A 17349-nucleotide genomic window follows, 5' to 3' on the forward strand; every position below is an offset into this window, starting at 1 on the left:
TAGTGCCCTGTGAGTGTGTAGTGCTCTGTGAGTGTAGCTCTGTGAGTGTGTAGTGCTCTGTGAGTGTGTAGTGCTCTGTGAGTGTATGACCCTGTCAGTGTGTAGTGCCCTGTGAGTGTATAGTGTTCCCCTGTGAGTGTGTAGTGCCCTGTGAGTGTGTAGTGCCCTGTGAGTGTGTAGTGCTCTGTGAGTGTGTAGTGCTCTGTGAGTGTGTAGTGCTCTGTGAGTGTGTAGTGCTCTGTGAGTGTGTAGTGCCCTGTGAGTGTATAGTGCCCTGTGAGTGTATAGTGCCCTGTGAGTGTGTAGTGCCCTGTGAGTGTGTAGTGCTCTGTGAGTGTGTGTAGCTCTGTGAGTGTGTAGTGCTCTGTGAGTGTGTAGTGCTCTGTGAGTATGTATGACCCTGTCAGTGTGTAGTGCCCTGTGAGTGTATAGTGTTCTGTGAGTTTGTAGTGCCCTGTGAGTGTGTAGTGCCCTGTGAGTGTGTAGTGCCCTGTGAGTGTGTAGTGCTCTGTGAGTGTGTAGTGCTCTGTGAGTGTGTAGTGCTCTGTGAGTGTGTAGTGCTCTGTGAGTGTGTAGTGCCCTGTGAGTGTACATAGAGACAGTGCAAAGATAATAAATAAATCATAAATTACAAAGTTCAACTCAAATAGTCCGTGTAGCAATTATTTTTAGCTATTTAGTTAGCTATTTAGTTAGCTATTTAGTTAGCTATTTAGCAGTCTTATGGCATGGGGATAGAAGCTGTTCAGGAGCCTGTTGATGTCAGACTTGATGCACCGGTACCGCTTGCAGAGTAAATATTCTGTGGCTTGGCTGCTTGGAGTCTTTAACGATTTTCCGGGCCTTCCTTTCACACTGCCTGGTATAGAGATCCTGGGTGGCAGGGAGCTCAGCCCCAGTGATGTACCGAGCTGTCCGCATCCTATTTGAGTATGATATGTGGTTGTCTCACCTAGTTATCTTTAAGAGGAGTACATTTACTGTAAATTGCTTTTGATAAGACCATCTGCTAAATGACTGAAATGGCATATGTTAATGTTTTACATACATAGCTCATATTACTGTATTAAATATATATTTTTATATTTAAAAACATATATATTGATGTCCCAAATGTATCATTTGTACAGTTCTTTATTAAAATTGTTACATTTGACTGTTTAAAACCTGGCAGTACTACTCATTATTCTGAGAGTGATAGCATTTTCCATAAAACATGATTATTTGTCTCTGAAATGAAACCATCAAGTTATGCCATGATTAAATAGTTAAAAAAAACACCAATCTCTTTCATACGTTCTTCAAACAATAAAAGCTCATTTACCAACATTTCCGAAAATAGATATACTGTACAGCATTTTAGAATGAAACTCTTCAAACATATTCTTAATTAGAGAGGTCCTCAATCAGCCATCTGAAATGGCAACAATTCATCCAATTTGAGAGAGTTCAAAACAACTAAACTCTGATTAACTCTGTAGAGGCCAAAGGAATTTCCAGAGTTAGCCAGCCCTGAGAACGTGTATGGTAACTTGTACTTCTAAAAGTGATGAATGAAGTTAGGTACAGAGGGAGTTTTTGTAAAATAATCTTAGAAACGAAAAGAGAGCAATGCATGGATCTACAGGACTTCAAAGAGGGCCAACCTGCTTTCTGATATAGAATGCAGTGATGTGTACTGAACCTGTCGACCCGTAATAAAGCGTAGTGTGCTGTGATGAAATACGTCCAATGGATTCAGTGCATTGGCAGCTGCATTCATATAGTCTAGGACCGGTAGAACATGGGACTGAACATTCCTACCGGTGATGTTCCATTGATAGCCTTCACATATTATTAAACTGTTTGTGTGAAATGTGAAAACGTCTTCATTCAGACCTGTGTGGCCTTGCTCTCGGATTCCCCCTTCACCATTTGGCCACATGGTTGTGCAGTCAAAGCCCAGAGGTATACGTTTGTGCCAGCACTGTAAATTGCCTTGTTAGTGCCTCACCTCATTTCATTTCCCCGAATCTCAAAATGTCTCCACAAGAAACAGTCTATTTTCGAGGATTGTGAATTACAGCTAAATCCATTGTGTTTCTTATATGCATTTGAACATGACTGTAAAGTGGTGCGCTTGTGCTTGGTGTATGAAATCAGAAATGTGTCATATTCATTAAAAATAGTTTATTATCATTGCTTCATCATAGTTTATACTGCTGGAAGATGCTGTGACTGGTTGATATGATGCTGTCTTGACTTTCTGTCCAGAATGCCTACCTTTACAATATGAGTCAGTCTGCATCCTAGTAGCGCCAATGGTTTTCAGGAAAGACATGTTCTAGTTGTATTTGTACTGTAGACCGTATAAATGCAGGGTACACTTATTTTACAATTCGAAGCACAAACATGCTCCTCTATGGATCATCTCAGTTTAACCTTCCCATTAATTAAAGTCACGTACATCCAATATGAACCAAAGATCGCATCTTTAGATGACATTTAATCCCTGGTAGGGCTCTTGGCCTAGATGGAAATGAATTCAGGCTCAAAACAGAAATTCAGCCTTGGGATAGCGCCACCATACTAATTTGATACTGCATCAACTGCAGGGAGGAACAGTCATCTATTATGAGTTTCATCTATCTTGCATTTAGGGTACTGTGCCTCCCTGACTGACAATTAGATAACCTACTGGACTTTGCCAAACAAACTGACAACTTGACAGAAAATACAATCTGAATCTGTATTCTGACATAAAACCACTCTCATAGGAAACACAACTGGAAGTCCAGACATAAGACCTTCACGTATTAACCTTACTCATCTTCTGTTTAGCATTCTGATTGATATTAATCATCATACACCCTGGTGGGTTTAATCCTCAATTCTGATTGGTTCAAACCGCATTCCAGCCAGTGTCTATTCCACACGTTACCACCGGCTAAATCTATGACGTTAAAATGCCTCTTTAGTCTGTTCCATCTGACTGCGCAATCCACTGTCTCATCAGCCCAGCCAATGCATTTATACATGCATTTATAAACTTGATCTCCACTATAAAAAGCGTCTAGACATTATCTCACATTTCTGTTAGACTAACATTTAGTTTTCAACAGCGGAGATTTGTATAAACCTTGCTGTCTATTTCGCCTTATATTTAGCGTTCTGATAGATATTAATCAATAGAATAGTCTGTATTAACACATTTCCTCATAACATAGACCTATTATACAGCCCCAGATTCAAATCTTCTCTTTTATAGCCTTGAATAAGATCCCTGATCATTGATGATTCATGGAGGTCCTGCTCTCTCCCGTCCCCTGCAGGTTTCTGACGATGACTCTCCAGAGCCAGGTCTGGGCGTGGAGATGGAGACTGTCCAGGTGCGGAGGCTCTCCTGCCGGAACCTGCAGCTTCCCCCACTGGCCTTTAGGCAGGCGGAGCAGCGTGACTGGGCCCCGAGGCCAGAGACGGAGCAGATCCCTCGGCCCACTAGCCTCGCCCTCAGGATCCCCCCGCTCATCGCCATCACCTCAGCAGACACCAGCAGGTAAGAGAGACAGGAGACTGCATGTGGAGACAATGGTCTGGTGGCAGGGTCGTGGAATGTGGATTGATGTGTGTGTGAGAGAGGGAGAACGAGACAGGTGGATGAGGGAGAGAGGGAGAGAGACAGTGAAAGAGTCAGATAAGGAGACTCAGGGAAGCTTAGTGGTCTTTTCAGTATTGAGTGTGTGTGTGTATCTGTGCTCCTTAAAATGTCTGGCTTTGTGTGTCAGTATATGTCGTGAGTATAAATGCATATGGTCTTTGTAATTTACAATCATGGAACACTAACCTAGAGTGGATGCAATCTGCTCTCCATTCAGACAGCACAAAGACCATTAAACTGAATTTCGATTTATCTGAATTACGATGGTAGTTGCCCCTTGAAAGCCTGTGAATGACATACAGTAGGCAAAAAGCATTTTGGTGACTCATGTTAAATGTGATCAGCTTTACTTTGAGAGTGATGTGTGACTCATCAATGCAAACGTATACTACTGGGTTTTGATTTTAAGAACACAGTGTCCTTCAGCCAGAAAACTGCAACCTCTCTACTTCAAGCCACGGTCGGCTCTTTCAATGTCCACACACTTTGTGTGTCTGTGTCAGCTTCAAAAGATCCTCACAAAAATGACTTGCCCTCGTTTTCCTCCCTGCATAATATAGTTTCACAGGTAGATAGAACCTTTTTTATAGTCCTAACTGTTAATATACCTTTTAATGATTTCTAGATCGCTATGTGCACCTTGGCACAGCAATCATTCTCCCTCCCTTAGTTATAGTTGCAGCTATGGTTGATCCACGCATTTATTTTGTGGGTGTGTGAGACAAAACAAAATCTCTTTACCTGACTCTCTTTCAGTATAGAAATGTATACTTTTGGGCTCTTGTAGGAAGCAATCACTCCCCTATTACTGACTCTAAATGATCTATAACTGAGCTAATAACTCACTAACTAGCAAAGGATATCAACAAAATGTGCGCACGTGGCAACATGCAGCTCTCGCTATGATTTCAAAACAATCACATCTACTCATGACCGCTTATGCTGTAAACACAGTCCAGTTCAAAGTAAATGGCACAGATCCAGATATTGCAATGGTCTATTTGCTTATAGGCTTACTGCAGATCTAATTGTTTATGTTGCACAGGTCTGTGTAGAATACGGGCTGAGTCGTGCGTGTCAATGCAATAGAAACCTACACCAATGCGTTCTGCCAACAACAGGGATGGCAAGTAGCCTAGCGGTTAAGAGCATTGGGCCAGTAACTGAAAGGTTGCTGGTTCGAATCTCTGAACCAATTAAGTGAAAAATCTGCCAACGTGCCCTTGAGCAAGGCACTTAACCCTAATTGCTCCTGTAAGTTGCTCTGGATAAGAGTGTCAGCTCAAATGTTAACAAGTATCTTGCATAGTTCATTTAGTTTTGGTATGTTGCATTAAAAGTGGCTAAAATTGCATTGATTCGATCACGGTTGCCACAGTAAAAGGGAACGTTGATAGTGTTAACAGGGAAAACTCTAGAACAGTGGTCCCCAACCTTTTCTGAGTCAAGATCACTTTCTGAGTCAAAGTGCAAACCGTGATCTACCGCTCAGATTTTTTTTTTTTACATGACTTCAAAAACGTAAGCCAATGCAATATTAACCAATTAAATACAGTACTGCAGCAATGAGGTTTGTGCAATAAGCTATAGGCCCAATAAATTATGACCGTATATTATCTTTGCTTGAATTACCCTGCCAATGAATTGTTGTTCGAGCCATTTTGAGGTAGGCTATATGATCACACTGGTAATAGATCTGTTACATTTACATTTAAGTCATTTAGCAGACGCTCTTATCCAGAGCGACTTACAAATTGGTGCATTCACCTTATGACATCCAGTGGAACAGTAGTGCATCTAAATCTTTTAAGGGGGGTGAGAGGGATTACTTTATCCTATCCTAGGTATTCCTTAAAGAGGTGGGGTTTCAGGTGTCTCCGGAAGGTGGTGATTGACTCCGCTGTCCTGGCGTCGTGAGGGAGTTTGTTCCACCATTGGGGGGCCAGAACAGCGAACAGTTTTGACTGGGCTGAGCGGGAACTCTGTTGTTGTATTACTTGCGAGGCACAGCTGAGTGAGCATACATTTAAATAATTATCTTTTTATTTTTATTTTACTTGGCTGATGGTGCCTGCATCTGATTGTCTCAGCGGAGGGTGAGAGCAGCATCTAATGGCGAAACTCAAGTCGCACCACATTATTTCTGCCTCATGCACAAATTCATGTTGTTATTCCTATGAACAGAGAAAGTGAAATATTCCTCGATATTAAAAAAGACCCAAGCCGTTAATAATAACAACGCAAGTCTATAGATACACTTTCCTACTCATTCATTACTGCTGCAGTGCTTGTTGTAGCACTGAGTGGAAATAGGAAGAACGAGTATTTTATGGCTTATAAAAGTATTGAATACAAAGTGTTGACAGTCCTGAGTAAGAACTTAAACAACAGCTCTTTGCTGTATTCGTTGACAGTCCTGAGTAAGAACTTAAACAACAGCTCTTTGCTGTATTCGTTGACAGTCCTGAGTAAGAACTTAAACAACAGCTCTTTGCTGTATTCGTTGACAGTCTCGCTCTAGTCATGGTTTTAAACGTTTTGAAATCTCACAGTACCAACTTTGCTGTAGCTTTCGTTAACGCCTGCTACATTACTGCAGACACAGTAATCTGAGCCATCCGTTTGGCCTGCGTTAGGCCTACAGTGTACTTGATTTGTAAGAGTGTAAACCTTTGCCATTGTTTATATTCAGGAATTGATAGTGTCAGGAGAGAAACTGGAGATGAGATGGGAATAGTGATCTATGATTCCCATTCATTAACAATTACTCCATGGTTTCTCGTAAAGAAAGAAGATGGAGTGCTGTGTTTTGTTAGTATCTCTCTGGCAGTTTCATCTGAAAAGGTCAGCCCACGGAGTTTGTTGTTGGATGGGAGTTTTGATGGATTGTGGGGTGTGTGAGGATGTCAGTGTACAAATCAAATTGTATTGGTCGGCATACACATATTTGCAGATGTTTTCGCAGGTGCAGCGAAATGCTTGTTTTTCTAGATCCAACAGTAACACCTAGCATAACAAAATAACACATCCAAAACATAAAATACAGAAATATCAGAACGAGCAATGTCAGAATCTGGAATATAAATACAGTGCCTTCAGAAAGTATTCATACCCCTTGATTTATTCCACATTTTAATGTGTTACAGCCTGAATTCTAAATGGATTAAATATCCCATAATGACAAAGTGAAAACATGTTTTTATAAATCTTTGCAAATGTATTAAATTAAATACAGAAATAGCTAATTTACTTAAGTATTCACATTCGTGAGTCAATACATTGTAGAAGCACCTTTGGCAGCGATTACAGCTGAGTCTTTCTGGGCAAGTCTAAGAGCTTTCCATACCTGGATTGTGCAACATTTGCCAATTATTATTTAAAAGATTCTGTCAAATTGGTTGTTGATCATTGCTAGACAACCATTTTCAGGTCTTGCCATAGATTTTCAAGTAGATTTAAGTCAAAACTGTAACTCGGCCACTCAGGAACATTCACAGTCTTCTTCGTAAGCCTGGTGTCTTCCAGTGTCTGGTGGAAAGAAGACTGAACAAGGTTTTCCTCTAGGACTTTGTCTGTGCTAAGCTCCATTCCGTTTATTTTTTATCCTGAGAAACTCCCCAGTCCTTAACAATTACAAGCATACCCATAACAAGATGCAGCCACGAATATGCTTGAAAATAATGAGAGAGTGGTACTCAGTAATGTGTTGTATTGGCATTGCACCAGACATAACACTTTGTATTCAGGAAAAAAAGTGAATTGCTATGCCACATTTTTTTCATTATTACTTTAGTGCCTGGTTGCAAACAGGATGCATGTTTTGGAATATATGTTTTTCTGTACAGGCTTCCTTCTTTTCACTCTGTCAATTAGGTTAGTATTGTTGAGTTACTATAACGTTGTTGATCCATCCTCAGTTTTCTCCTTTCACAGCCATTAAACTCTGTAACAATATAAATGAGTCATTTTGGAGTCACTTTTATTGTAAATAAGAATATAATATGTTGCTAAACACGTCTACAGTCATGTGGATGCTACCATGGTTATGGATAGTCCTAAATGAATCATGAATAACGATGAGTGAGAAAGTTAGACGCACAAATATCATACCACCAAAAAATGCCAACCTCCCCTGCTATTGTAATGGTGAGAGGTTAGCATACTTCTGTTACTTTCTCACTCATCATTATTCACAATTCATTCAAGACTATCCGTAATTATGGTATCATCCACATTAATGTAGAAGTGTTCAGAAACATATTTTATTCTTACTTAATAAAAGTGACTCCAATAATTTCTATTGGGCACAAAATAATCTGAAACACAAGCAAAACAAACAGCAAATGCATCCATCAAGTTTGTAGAGTCACAAGTTTGATGTAATCACTGCTGGCTAGCATGTCACATCTTCTCCGGCTCTTCCCCTCCGGCGTACGACGTCGTCAGAATACTAACCACCGGTCCTGGGATTCATCATTACGCACACCTGGCACTCATCATTACGCACACCTGGCACTCATCATTACGCACACCTGGCACTCATCATTACGCACACCTGAATACTTTAATAAACACATAAGTGAATTTGTCCCAATACTTTTGGTCCCCTAAAATGTGTGGGACTATTTACAAAGATTGCTGTAATATCTAAACGGTTCATCTGATATAGATGAAAATACTCTCAAATGAAAGCTGACCATTACAAAAAAAAGTAGACTGATATTTTGGATGCAGTAATTGCAGTGTACTGCAGTTATACTGCAATCTAACTGCAGTTACACTGCAAAATTACTGCAGTAAAAAAAAGTTTTATTTTGGACGCAGTATTTTTGATTTATACTACAGTTATACTGCAATCTAACTGCAATATTTTTTCATAAGGGCAGTCTGCACTTTAACCTCAGTCATTGTATTATTTCAAATCCAAAGTGCTGGAGTAAAGAGCCAAAACAACAACAAATGTGTCTCTATCCCAATACTATTGGAGCTCACAGTACATATGAAATGGGTAAAACAGTATGTAAACATTATTAAAAGTGACCAGACTATAAGGGGCAGGGTGTTGGACGGAGGCCGACTAGTGGCGACAATTTAACAGTCTGATGGCCTGGAGATAGAAGCTGTTTCCAATCTCTCCGTCCCAAGCTTTGATCTCCGCCTTCTAGATGGTAGTGGGGTGAACAGACTGTGGCTTGGGTGGCTGAGGGCATTGATGATCTTCTTGGCCTTCCTGTGACACCAGGTGCTGGCAGTGTGCCCCCGGTGATGCGTTGGGCTGACCGCACCACCCTCAGGAGTGCCCTGCAGATGCGGATAGTGTAAGTGCCGTACCAGGGGATGATACAGCCCTACGGTGGTTCGTGGCCCACAGTCATGGGTAAACAGGAAGGACAGGAGGGGGCTGAGCATGCACCCCTGCGGGGCCCCTGTGTTGAGGATCAGCGTGGTGGAGGTGCTGTTGCCTACCTTCACCACCTGGGGTCCGCCCATCAGGAAGTTGGGGAGGTATGCCAATCGTAGTGGGTCTAGGATGTCGTGTAAGGTCGAGGTGATATGATTCTTAATTAGCCTCTCAAAGCACTCACAGAAGTGAGTGCAATGGGGTGATAGTCATTTAGTTCAGTTACCTTCACTTTCTTGGATACAGGAACAATGGTGGACATCCTGAAGCAAGTAGGGACAACAGACTGGGATAGGGAGAGATTTAATTTGACTGTATACACTCCAGCCAGCTGGTGTGCACATGCTCTGTGGACGCGGTTTGGGATGCCGTCTGGGCCGGCAGCCTTGCGAGGGTTAATGCACTTAAATGTCTTACTCACGTCGACCACGGAGAAGGGGAGCTCAGAGTCCTCGTGAGCTGCGGTGGCCCATGTCGGCGGCTCAGTGTTTTCCTCTAAGTGGTCATAGAGTGTGTTTTTATCTTGTCCGGGAGCGAGGCGTTGGAGTCTGTAACATGGCTGGCTTTCCCTTTATAATCTGTGATGGTCTGGAGTACCTGCCACATGTGTCTTTGTGTCTGAGCCGTTGAATTGCAACTCCACTTTGCCCTCGTACTGTTGTTTTTCCTCTTTGATTGCTTTATGGAGGTCATTGCTGGTCTGTTTGTACACATTCATATTCCCAGTCACCTTGCTGTGGTTAAATGCAGTGGTTTGCTTTTCAGTTTTGCGTGAATGCTGCCATCTATCCACGGTTTTTGGTTTGGATAGGTTGTAATCGTCACCGTGGGAACAACATCCTCTATGCACTTCCTGATGAACTCCGTCACCAAGTCAGTGTATACGTCAACACTATTCTCAAAGGCAACCCGGAACATTTTCCAGTCCGCGTGATCAAAACAATCTTCAACCATAGATTCCGATTGGTCAGACCAACGTTGAACAGTTCTCTCACACACACACACACACACACACACACACACACACACACACACACACACACACACACACACACACACACACACACACACACACACACACACACTCTCTTTTTGTTACTGTGGTTACATTTAGAGGAAAGATGGAAAATCATTCGCCCTCCTGTTGTTCCCAATCAATGTCCCCCTGCTGTCATTCCATGAAAAGCCCACCCTTACCCCTGCTATCATTCCATGAAAAGCCCACAATGCCCTCCTCCTGGGCTGTACATTTGGGCCATGCTCAGGAAGAAAATCACTAGCATGTTAAGCAAAGAGAAGTGAGCTGTAGCCATTTTGAATATAGGCATTGACACGAATTTACATTTGACTGCAGACAGGGTTGCTATGATTAAGCCTTTTTTGTCTGTCGTAACAATAGGTCCACGTCTTCATGGGAAGTGTAATCTCTCTATGGTCACACAGGGAAAAAGTTGAAGCTTATTCTCTAAGGATCGAGGCTTCCTGGCAGTATTCGCCGTTCTTGTCTCTTGGCAAACTGTACTGTACAGTATGTGCCCATCAACCTACTTAATGAATCAGGTCATTGTTAGCCCTATGGAAATTATTATTATACATATAGCTCTGGAAAGAATGAAGAGACCACAGCAGCATCATGCACTTCACAAAATAGATGGGATCATGAAGTTGCAGGGGCGGCAGGGTAGCCTAGTGGTTAGAGCGTTGGACTAGTAACCGGAAGGAAGGTACATATCTGTCGTTCTGCCCCTGAACAGGCAGTTAACCCACTGTTCCTAGGCCGTCATTGAAAATAAGAATTTGTTCTTAACTGACTTGCCTAGTTAAATAAAGGTAAAACATTTTTGAAGCAACATCTCAAGACATCAGTCAGGAAGTTAAAGCTTGGTTGCAAATGGATCTTCCAAATGGACAATGACCCCAAGAATACTTCCAAAGTTAAGCAAAATTGCTTTAGGACAACAAAGTCACGGTATTGGAGGGGCCAACACAAATCCTCGACCTCAATCCTACAGAACATTTGTGGGAAGAACTGAAAAAGCATGTGCGAGCAACTTACACCAGCTCGGTCAGTTGGAATGGGCCAAAATTCACCTAACTTATTGTGGGAAGCTTGTGGAAGGCTACCCGAAATGTTTGAAAGAAGTTAAACAATTTAAAGGCAATGCTACCAAATACTAATTGAGTGTATGTAAACTTCTGACCCACTGGGAATGTGATGAAAGAAATAAAAGCTGAAATAAATCATTCTCTCTACTATTATTCTGACATTTCACATTATTTTACATTCTTAAAACTGACCTAAGACAGGGAATTTTTACTAGGATTAAATGTCAGGAATTGTGAAAAACTGAGTTTAAATATATTTGGCTAAGATGTATGTAAACTTCTGACTTCAACCTTATACCCGACCATAGAATATTACCAGCAAATAAAATAAAATTGTATTGGTCACATACACAATCCCTCTTGGGTCATTAATATTTACCTTCTCTGGGAATTAACCCGTTGGATCCCTGTGATTGAGTGTGTATTCACTCTCGACTTGCATGTAATGAGTGGAGGTAGATTTGTGTGCCATGTTCCCATAGGGGTTACCCAACATAGATCATAACTATGTGTCACAGCACTGGCCCCAAGCACACCTCATATATAATTCATATCCAACAGGGGAAGGAGATGATGTTATAGAATTCCTACAGTATGACACATCGGCTCTGCCTCAATGGTGAAAATCATTTAAGACAGTGACTGGATACACTGTAGGCTAACTCAGTTCTCGGGTGAGAAGTCATTCAGGGTGGATGTTAATGTTCCCGACTGACTTTATCCGACTGCTGGGCTTGAACCCAGGTTGTCTGCGCTCCACAAGACTGTGTTCGCAGCACATTGAGCTAAAGCCTGGGGTGGCTAAGGCAAGTTCTTTAGGTCTCGGGCAACGCTGCAAGCATGGTTCAGTTAACAACCCCAGACACACACACACACACACACACACACACACACACACACACACACACACACACACACACACACACACACACACACACACACACACACACACACACACACACACACACACACACACACACACACACACACACACACACACACACACACAGACCTTGTATTACCTTATTTTTTCTTCCACAGTAATAATCTTCTAGCCCTATTCAGCAGCACTACCATCCATATCACTTTCCAGATGCAGTCTTTTTCACCTCACACATCATTAGCTGTTTGATGAGTCACACTCTTTGTGTACAGTTTGCCTTGCTGGAGAATTCAAATGTGTTGCATAATTAAATGTTGAGCTTTTCCTCTGGGAACTTTGTTTCAGTGTGCTGGACAAAATGGAGGGTGAAAATGCAAGACTGGCTGTCCTATTTCTTTGAGGAAGAGGGACTCTTTGCATAAAACATGACCCCTCAAAGCGCATGTTTCTTTAGTTGGGTTTTGTGGATTAAGACGTGGTCAGAAAGAGGCAAATTAGGTGTTTATCAACCCTGTTATGGTGTCAGCGAGCAAATGGTGCCACATCATGCTTATTGTTGCTGAATTTGAAAACTATAAAAGTTTCCAGCCAGGGAGAAGGAGTTTGTTGGCTCTCTGCATCAAGGCGACACTTGTAGTTTTTGGAAATGACTCCCTCATTTTAGGACCTTTTTATGTTATCCTTTGAACTCCAGGACAGTCATTGTTTTTATGTTGTAGCGAAACCTACAGAATGGTAGCTCTCCAGGCAAAGGGTTGGAAAGCCATGATGTAGACACTGGTGCTGAAGATAATGAATATGGTTTGGAACCGGTAGCTCTCCAGGCAAAGGGTTGGAAAACCATGATGTAGACACTGGTGCTGAAGATAATGAATATGGTTTGGAACCGAGTTTGGGAAACACTGGCTTATAGCAACACAGACGAGACTATGAGACTGCATTGATGCCCTGAATGTATGACCTAATAAGGTTAAAGGGGCCCTTGTTTCCTCTGAACAGTTGATGTTGAGATGTGTCTGAAACTTGAACTCTGTAGCATTTATTTAGGCTGCAATTTCTGAGGTTGGTAACTCTAATGAACTTATACTCTGCAGCAGAGGTAACTTTGCGTCTTCCATTCCTGTGGCGGTCCTCATAGTGCTTTATGGTTTTTGCGAATGCACTTGAAGAAAATTTCAAAGTTCTTGACATTTTTAGTATTGACTGACCATCATGTATTAAAGTAATGATGGACTCTTGTTTCTCTTTACTTATTTGAGCTGCTCATGCCATAATATGGACTTGGTCTTTTACCAAATAAGGCTATCTTATGTATACCCCCTAACTTGTCAAACGCATTATGAAGGAAAGAAATTCCACAAATTATCTTTTAAGAAGGCACACCTGTTAATTTAAATGCCTTCCAGGTGACTACCTCATGAAGCTGGTTGAGAGAATACCAAGAGTGTGCAAAGCTGTCAAGGCAAAGGGTGGCTATTGAAAGAATCTCAAATATAAAATATATTTTGATTTGTTAACATTTTTTTGGTTACTACATGATTCCATATATGTTATTTCATAGTTTTGATGATTTTCACGTTTTCATAAATTCTTATAATGTTCAGGAATTATGTATACTATAGGTATTTGTTAAAATTCTATAGCAATATAGAGTGGGAAAGCAGCCGTGCATTTTGACAGTTAATAGACACTGCAGTAAAAAACATTTATCTTGTCTAAGACCGGAGTCGACACAGATCGGTGCTCTATATTCAATCAGAGCTACAGTAGGCCTTTATACAAACAAGCCATTTGCAACACGGGTCTGCTATCATCTACTTTGATCTGAACTGTGTGTTTACAAGCAGTAGCAACAGCACAACTTAAGATCATTAGAACAAATTCTCCAAAAGCCACAAAATACACCTGAATGGATTTCTGCAAATACAGTATGTTAAAACCCCACGGGAGTCTTCTTACATTTGGGAACTTTACAGCCCTATTGATCAAACAACCATGAGAAGGTAGGCTCTCTCTCCCTCAGTTATGAACATCAACAACAACAAGCTCAACAACTAATGCTAGCTAGAGCAAGGGGAGCTTTAATTTAATGAAGAAACATTAGATAAACCCTCTCAAACTTTTGCAGCTAGTTGGCCGTCAAAATTGCACTGATAAATGATGGGGAATTTTTGCCTTTGGCCTTCTGCAGCTCGCCTGCTTGTCCCAACCAATCACCGAAGCTAACTGGCTAAAGTTAGCTATCTTGCAACTTCCAGACACAAATGAGAGAACAACTCACTCTGAAAATGTTACTCGCCGTAGCAGAGCTGGCTAGGCTGTTTACATGTTATCTAGAGCGCTTGACTAACTTACTTTTTTTTGGCTACGTTTACTGACACCGGTCATATTCAGGTGTTGTGCATTCAAAAATGTCTAATTGTTCTGCGCTCTGGCACACTCAGACGGGAGTGAATTTGAAATGAGGTAGATGGCCAGAGTGAATTTGCGAACGCAAGAGATTTGCTAACTGGATAATAATCGTTGAAAAACTGAAAAATGATATGAAGGGGAAAAAGTCAGTCACTCACCCACTCCTCCAATGGCATCACATGACATCCTCCTAGCAGCTCGCTAGCTAGCTGAAGTTAGGCTCTGTGTTGTTAGTTTGCTACATAAATAGATATGCTAGCCTATTAGCCACGTTATGACTGACTTGTGATCATTGCCCTTGCTAGTTTGATTGTATTGACATTCCCAGCCTTAGTTACATTTGTCCGTTTTTGTTGAGAATATTGAGTCATTGAAACTGAAACAGTGCATCCCGAATGGAGGCAGCAAACAATGTACCAGGGAAGCTGTGATTTACAACCTGATAGCAATATTTATGGACTACCAAGAAATGTATTAATGAATTATACACTGCTCCAAAAAATAAAGGGAGCACTTAAACAACACAATGTAACTCCAAGTCAATCACACTTCTGTGAAATCAAACTGTCCACTTAGGAAGCAACACTGATTGACAATACATTTCACATGCTGTTGTGCAAATGGAATAGACAACAGGTGGAAATTATAGGCAATTAGCAAGACACACCCAATAAAAGAGTGGTTCTGCAGGTGGGGACCACAGACCACTTCTCAGTTCCTATGCTTCCTGGCTGATGTTTTGGTCACTTTTGAATGCTGGCGGTGCTTTCACTCTAGTGGTAGCATGAGACGGAGTCTACAACCCACACAAGTGGCTCAGGTACTGCAGCTCATCCAGGATGGCACATCAATGAGAGCTGTGGCAAGAAGGTTTGCTGTGTCTGTCAGCGTAGTGTCCAGAGCATGCAGGCGCTACCAGGAGACAGGCAAGTACATCAGGAGACGTGGAGGAGGCCGTAGGAAACCAACAACCCAGCAGCAGTACCGCTACCCCCGCCTTTGTGCAAGGAGGAGCAGGAGGAGCACTGCCAGAGCCCTGCAAAATGACCTCCAGCAGGCCACAAATGTGCATGTGTCTGCTCAAACGGTCAGAAACAGACTCCATGAGGGTGGTATGAGGGCCCGACGTCCACAGGTGGGGGTTGTGCTTACAGCCCAACACCGTGCAGGACGTTTCGCATTTGCCAGAGAACACCAATATTGGCAAATTCGCCACTGGCGCCCTGTGCTCTTCACAGATGAAACAGGTTCACACTGAGCACATGTGACAGACGTGACAGTCTGGAGACGCCGTGGAGAACGTTCTGCTGCCTGCAACATCCTCCAGCATGACCGGTTTGGCGGTGGGTCAGTCATGGTGTGGGGTGGCATTTCTTTGGGGCGCCGCACAGCCCTCCATGTGCTGTAGACTGACATTAGGTAGCCAGCCATTAGGTACCCATTAGGCCATTAGGTACCCGAGATGAGATCCTCAGACCCCTTGTGAGACCATATGCTGGTGCGGTTGGCCCTGGGTTCCTCCTAATGCAAGACAATGCTAGACCTCATGTGGCTGGAGTGTGTCAGCAGTTCCTGCAAGAGGAAGGCATTGATGCTATGGACTGGCCCGCTCGTTCCCCAGACCTGAATCCAATTGAGCACATCTGGGACATCATATCTCGCTCCATCCACCAACGCCACGTTGCATCACAGACTGTCCAGGAGTTGGCGGATGCTTTAGTCCAGGTCTGAGAGGAGATCCCTCAGGAGACCATCCGCCACCTCATCAGGAGCATGCCCAGGCGTTGTAGGGAGGTCATACAGGCATGTGGAGGCCACACACACTACTGAGCCTCATTTTAACTTGTTTGAAGGACATTACATCAAAGTTGGATCAGCCTGTAGTGTGGTTTTCCACTTTAATTTTGAGTGTGACTCCAAATCCAGACCTCCATGGGTTGATAAATTTGATTTCCATTGATAATTTTTGTGTGATTTTGTTGTCAGCACATTCAACTATGTAAAGAAAAAATGTCATTCATTCAGATCTAGGATGTGTTATTTTAGTGTTCCCTTTATTTTTTTGAGCAGTGTATGAATCATGCATTGAACTGCATCCATCTATTCTGCCCAAAATGCCTTAGTGTACGTCAAGGAACGTTGAGTCAAACAGAACCTATTTTTAAAACCCCTTATAGAGTTGGTTTTGTAGCATAAACTGGGAATTTGATATTTTTTTATTGATATTATGATTGTCTGTCTGTTTCATATCTGCAAAGTAGTTAAAACACTGTCAGTTCCACTTGAAACTTTATGTCACCTGTTACTTTGTGTGCTAAACGTGAAATGCTTTTTGCAATGAGTAATAGTAATAGTTGTACATTTCAATTGGGAAATGCTTAATGGTTGTGTTTTGTATTCTTATTATTTAGACCTTCTGGCTTATTATGTCAGAGTTTATGGACTGTTTATCCTTTAACGTCACGCTGTGTGTGACTGCCGTCTTTCCATCGGCCCTATGCAGTGGTGATTTAACGTCACGCTGTGTGTGACTGCTGTCTTTCCATCGGCTCTATGCAGTGGTGATTTAACGTCACGCTGTGTGTGACTGCCGTCTTTCCATCGGCCCTATGCAGTGGTGATTTAACGTCACGCTGTGTGTGACTGCTGTCTTTCCATCGGCTCTATGCAGTGGTGATTTAACGTCACGCTGTGTGTGACTGCCGTCTTTCCATCGGCCCTATGCAGTGGTGATTTAACGTCACGCTGTGTGTGACTGCTGTCTTTCCATCGGCTCTATGCAGTGGTGATTTAACTTCACGCTGTGTGTGACTGCTGTCTTTCCATCAGCTCTATGCAGTGGTGATTTAACTTCACGCTGTGTGTGACTGCTGTCTTTCCATCGGCCCTATGCAGTGGTGATTTAACGTC

At 42.3% G+C, this 17349-nt stretch overlaps 1 protein-coding gene across 2 annotated transcripts in view; it reads left to right on the forward strand.

The window, feature by feature from the left end:
• LOC115124197 (3',5'-cyclic-AMP phosphodiesterase 4D-like) overlaps positions 1–17349 on the forward strand; it is a 457268-nt gene that overhangs the window by 66356 nt on the left and 373563 nt on the right. For both annotated transcript variants that reach the window (XM_065017241.1, XM_065017242.1), the window contains exon 3: positions 3312–3535. In XM_065017241.1, coding sequence (XP_064873313.1) covers positions 3312–3535 — 224 coding nt within the window. The remainder of the gene's footprint in view (positions 1–3311; positions 3536–17349) is intronic.

This window comes from Oncorhynchus nerka, linkage group LG4, assembly GCF_034236695.1.
Source record: "Oncorhynchus nerka isolate Pitt River linkage group LG4, Oner_Uvic_2.0, whole genome shotgun sequence".
NCBI lineage: Eukaryota > Metazoa > Chordata > Actinopteri > Salmoniformes > Salmonidae > Oncorhynchus > Oncorhynchus nerka.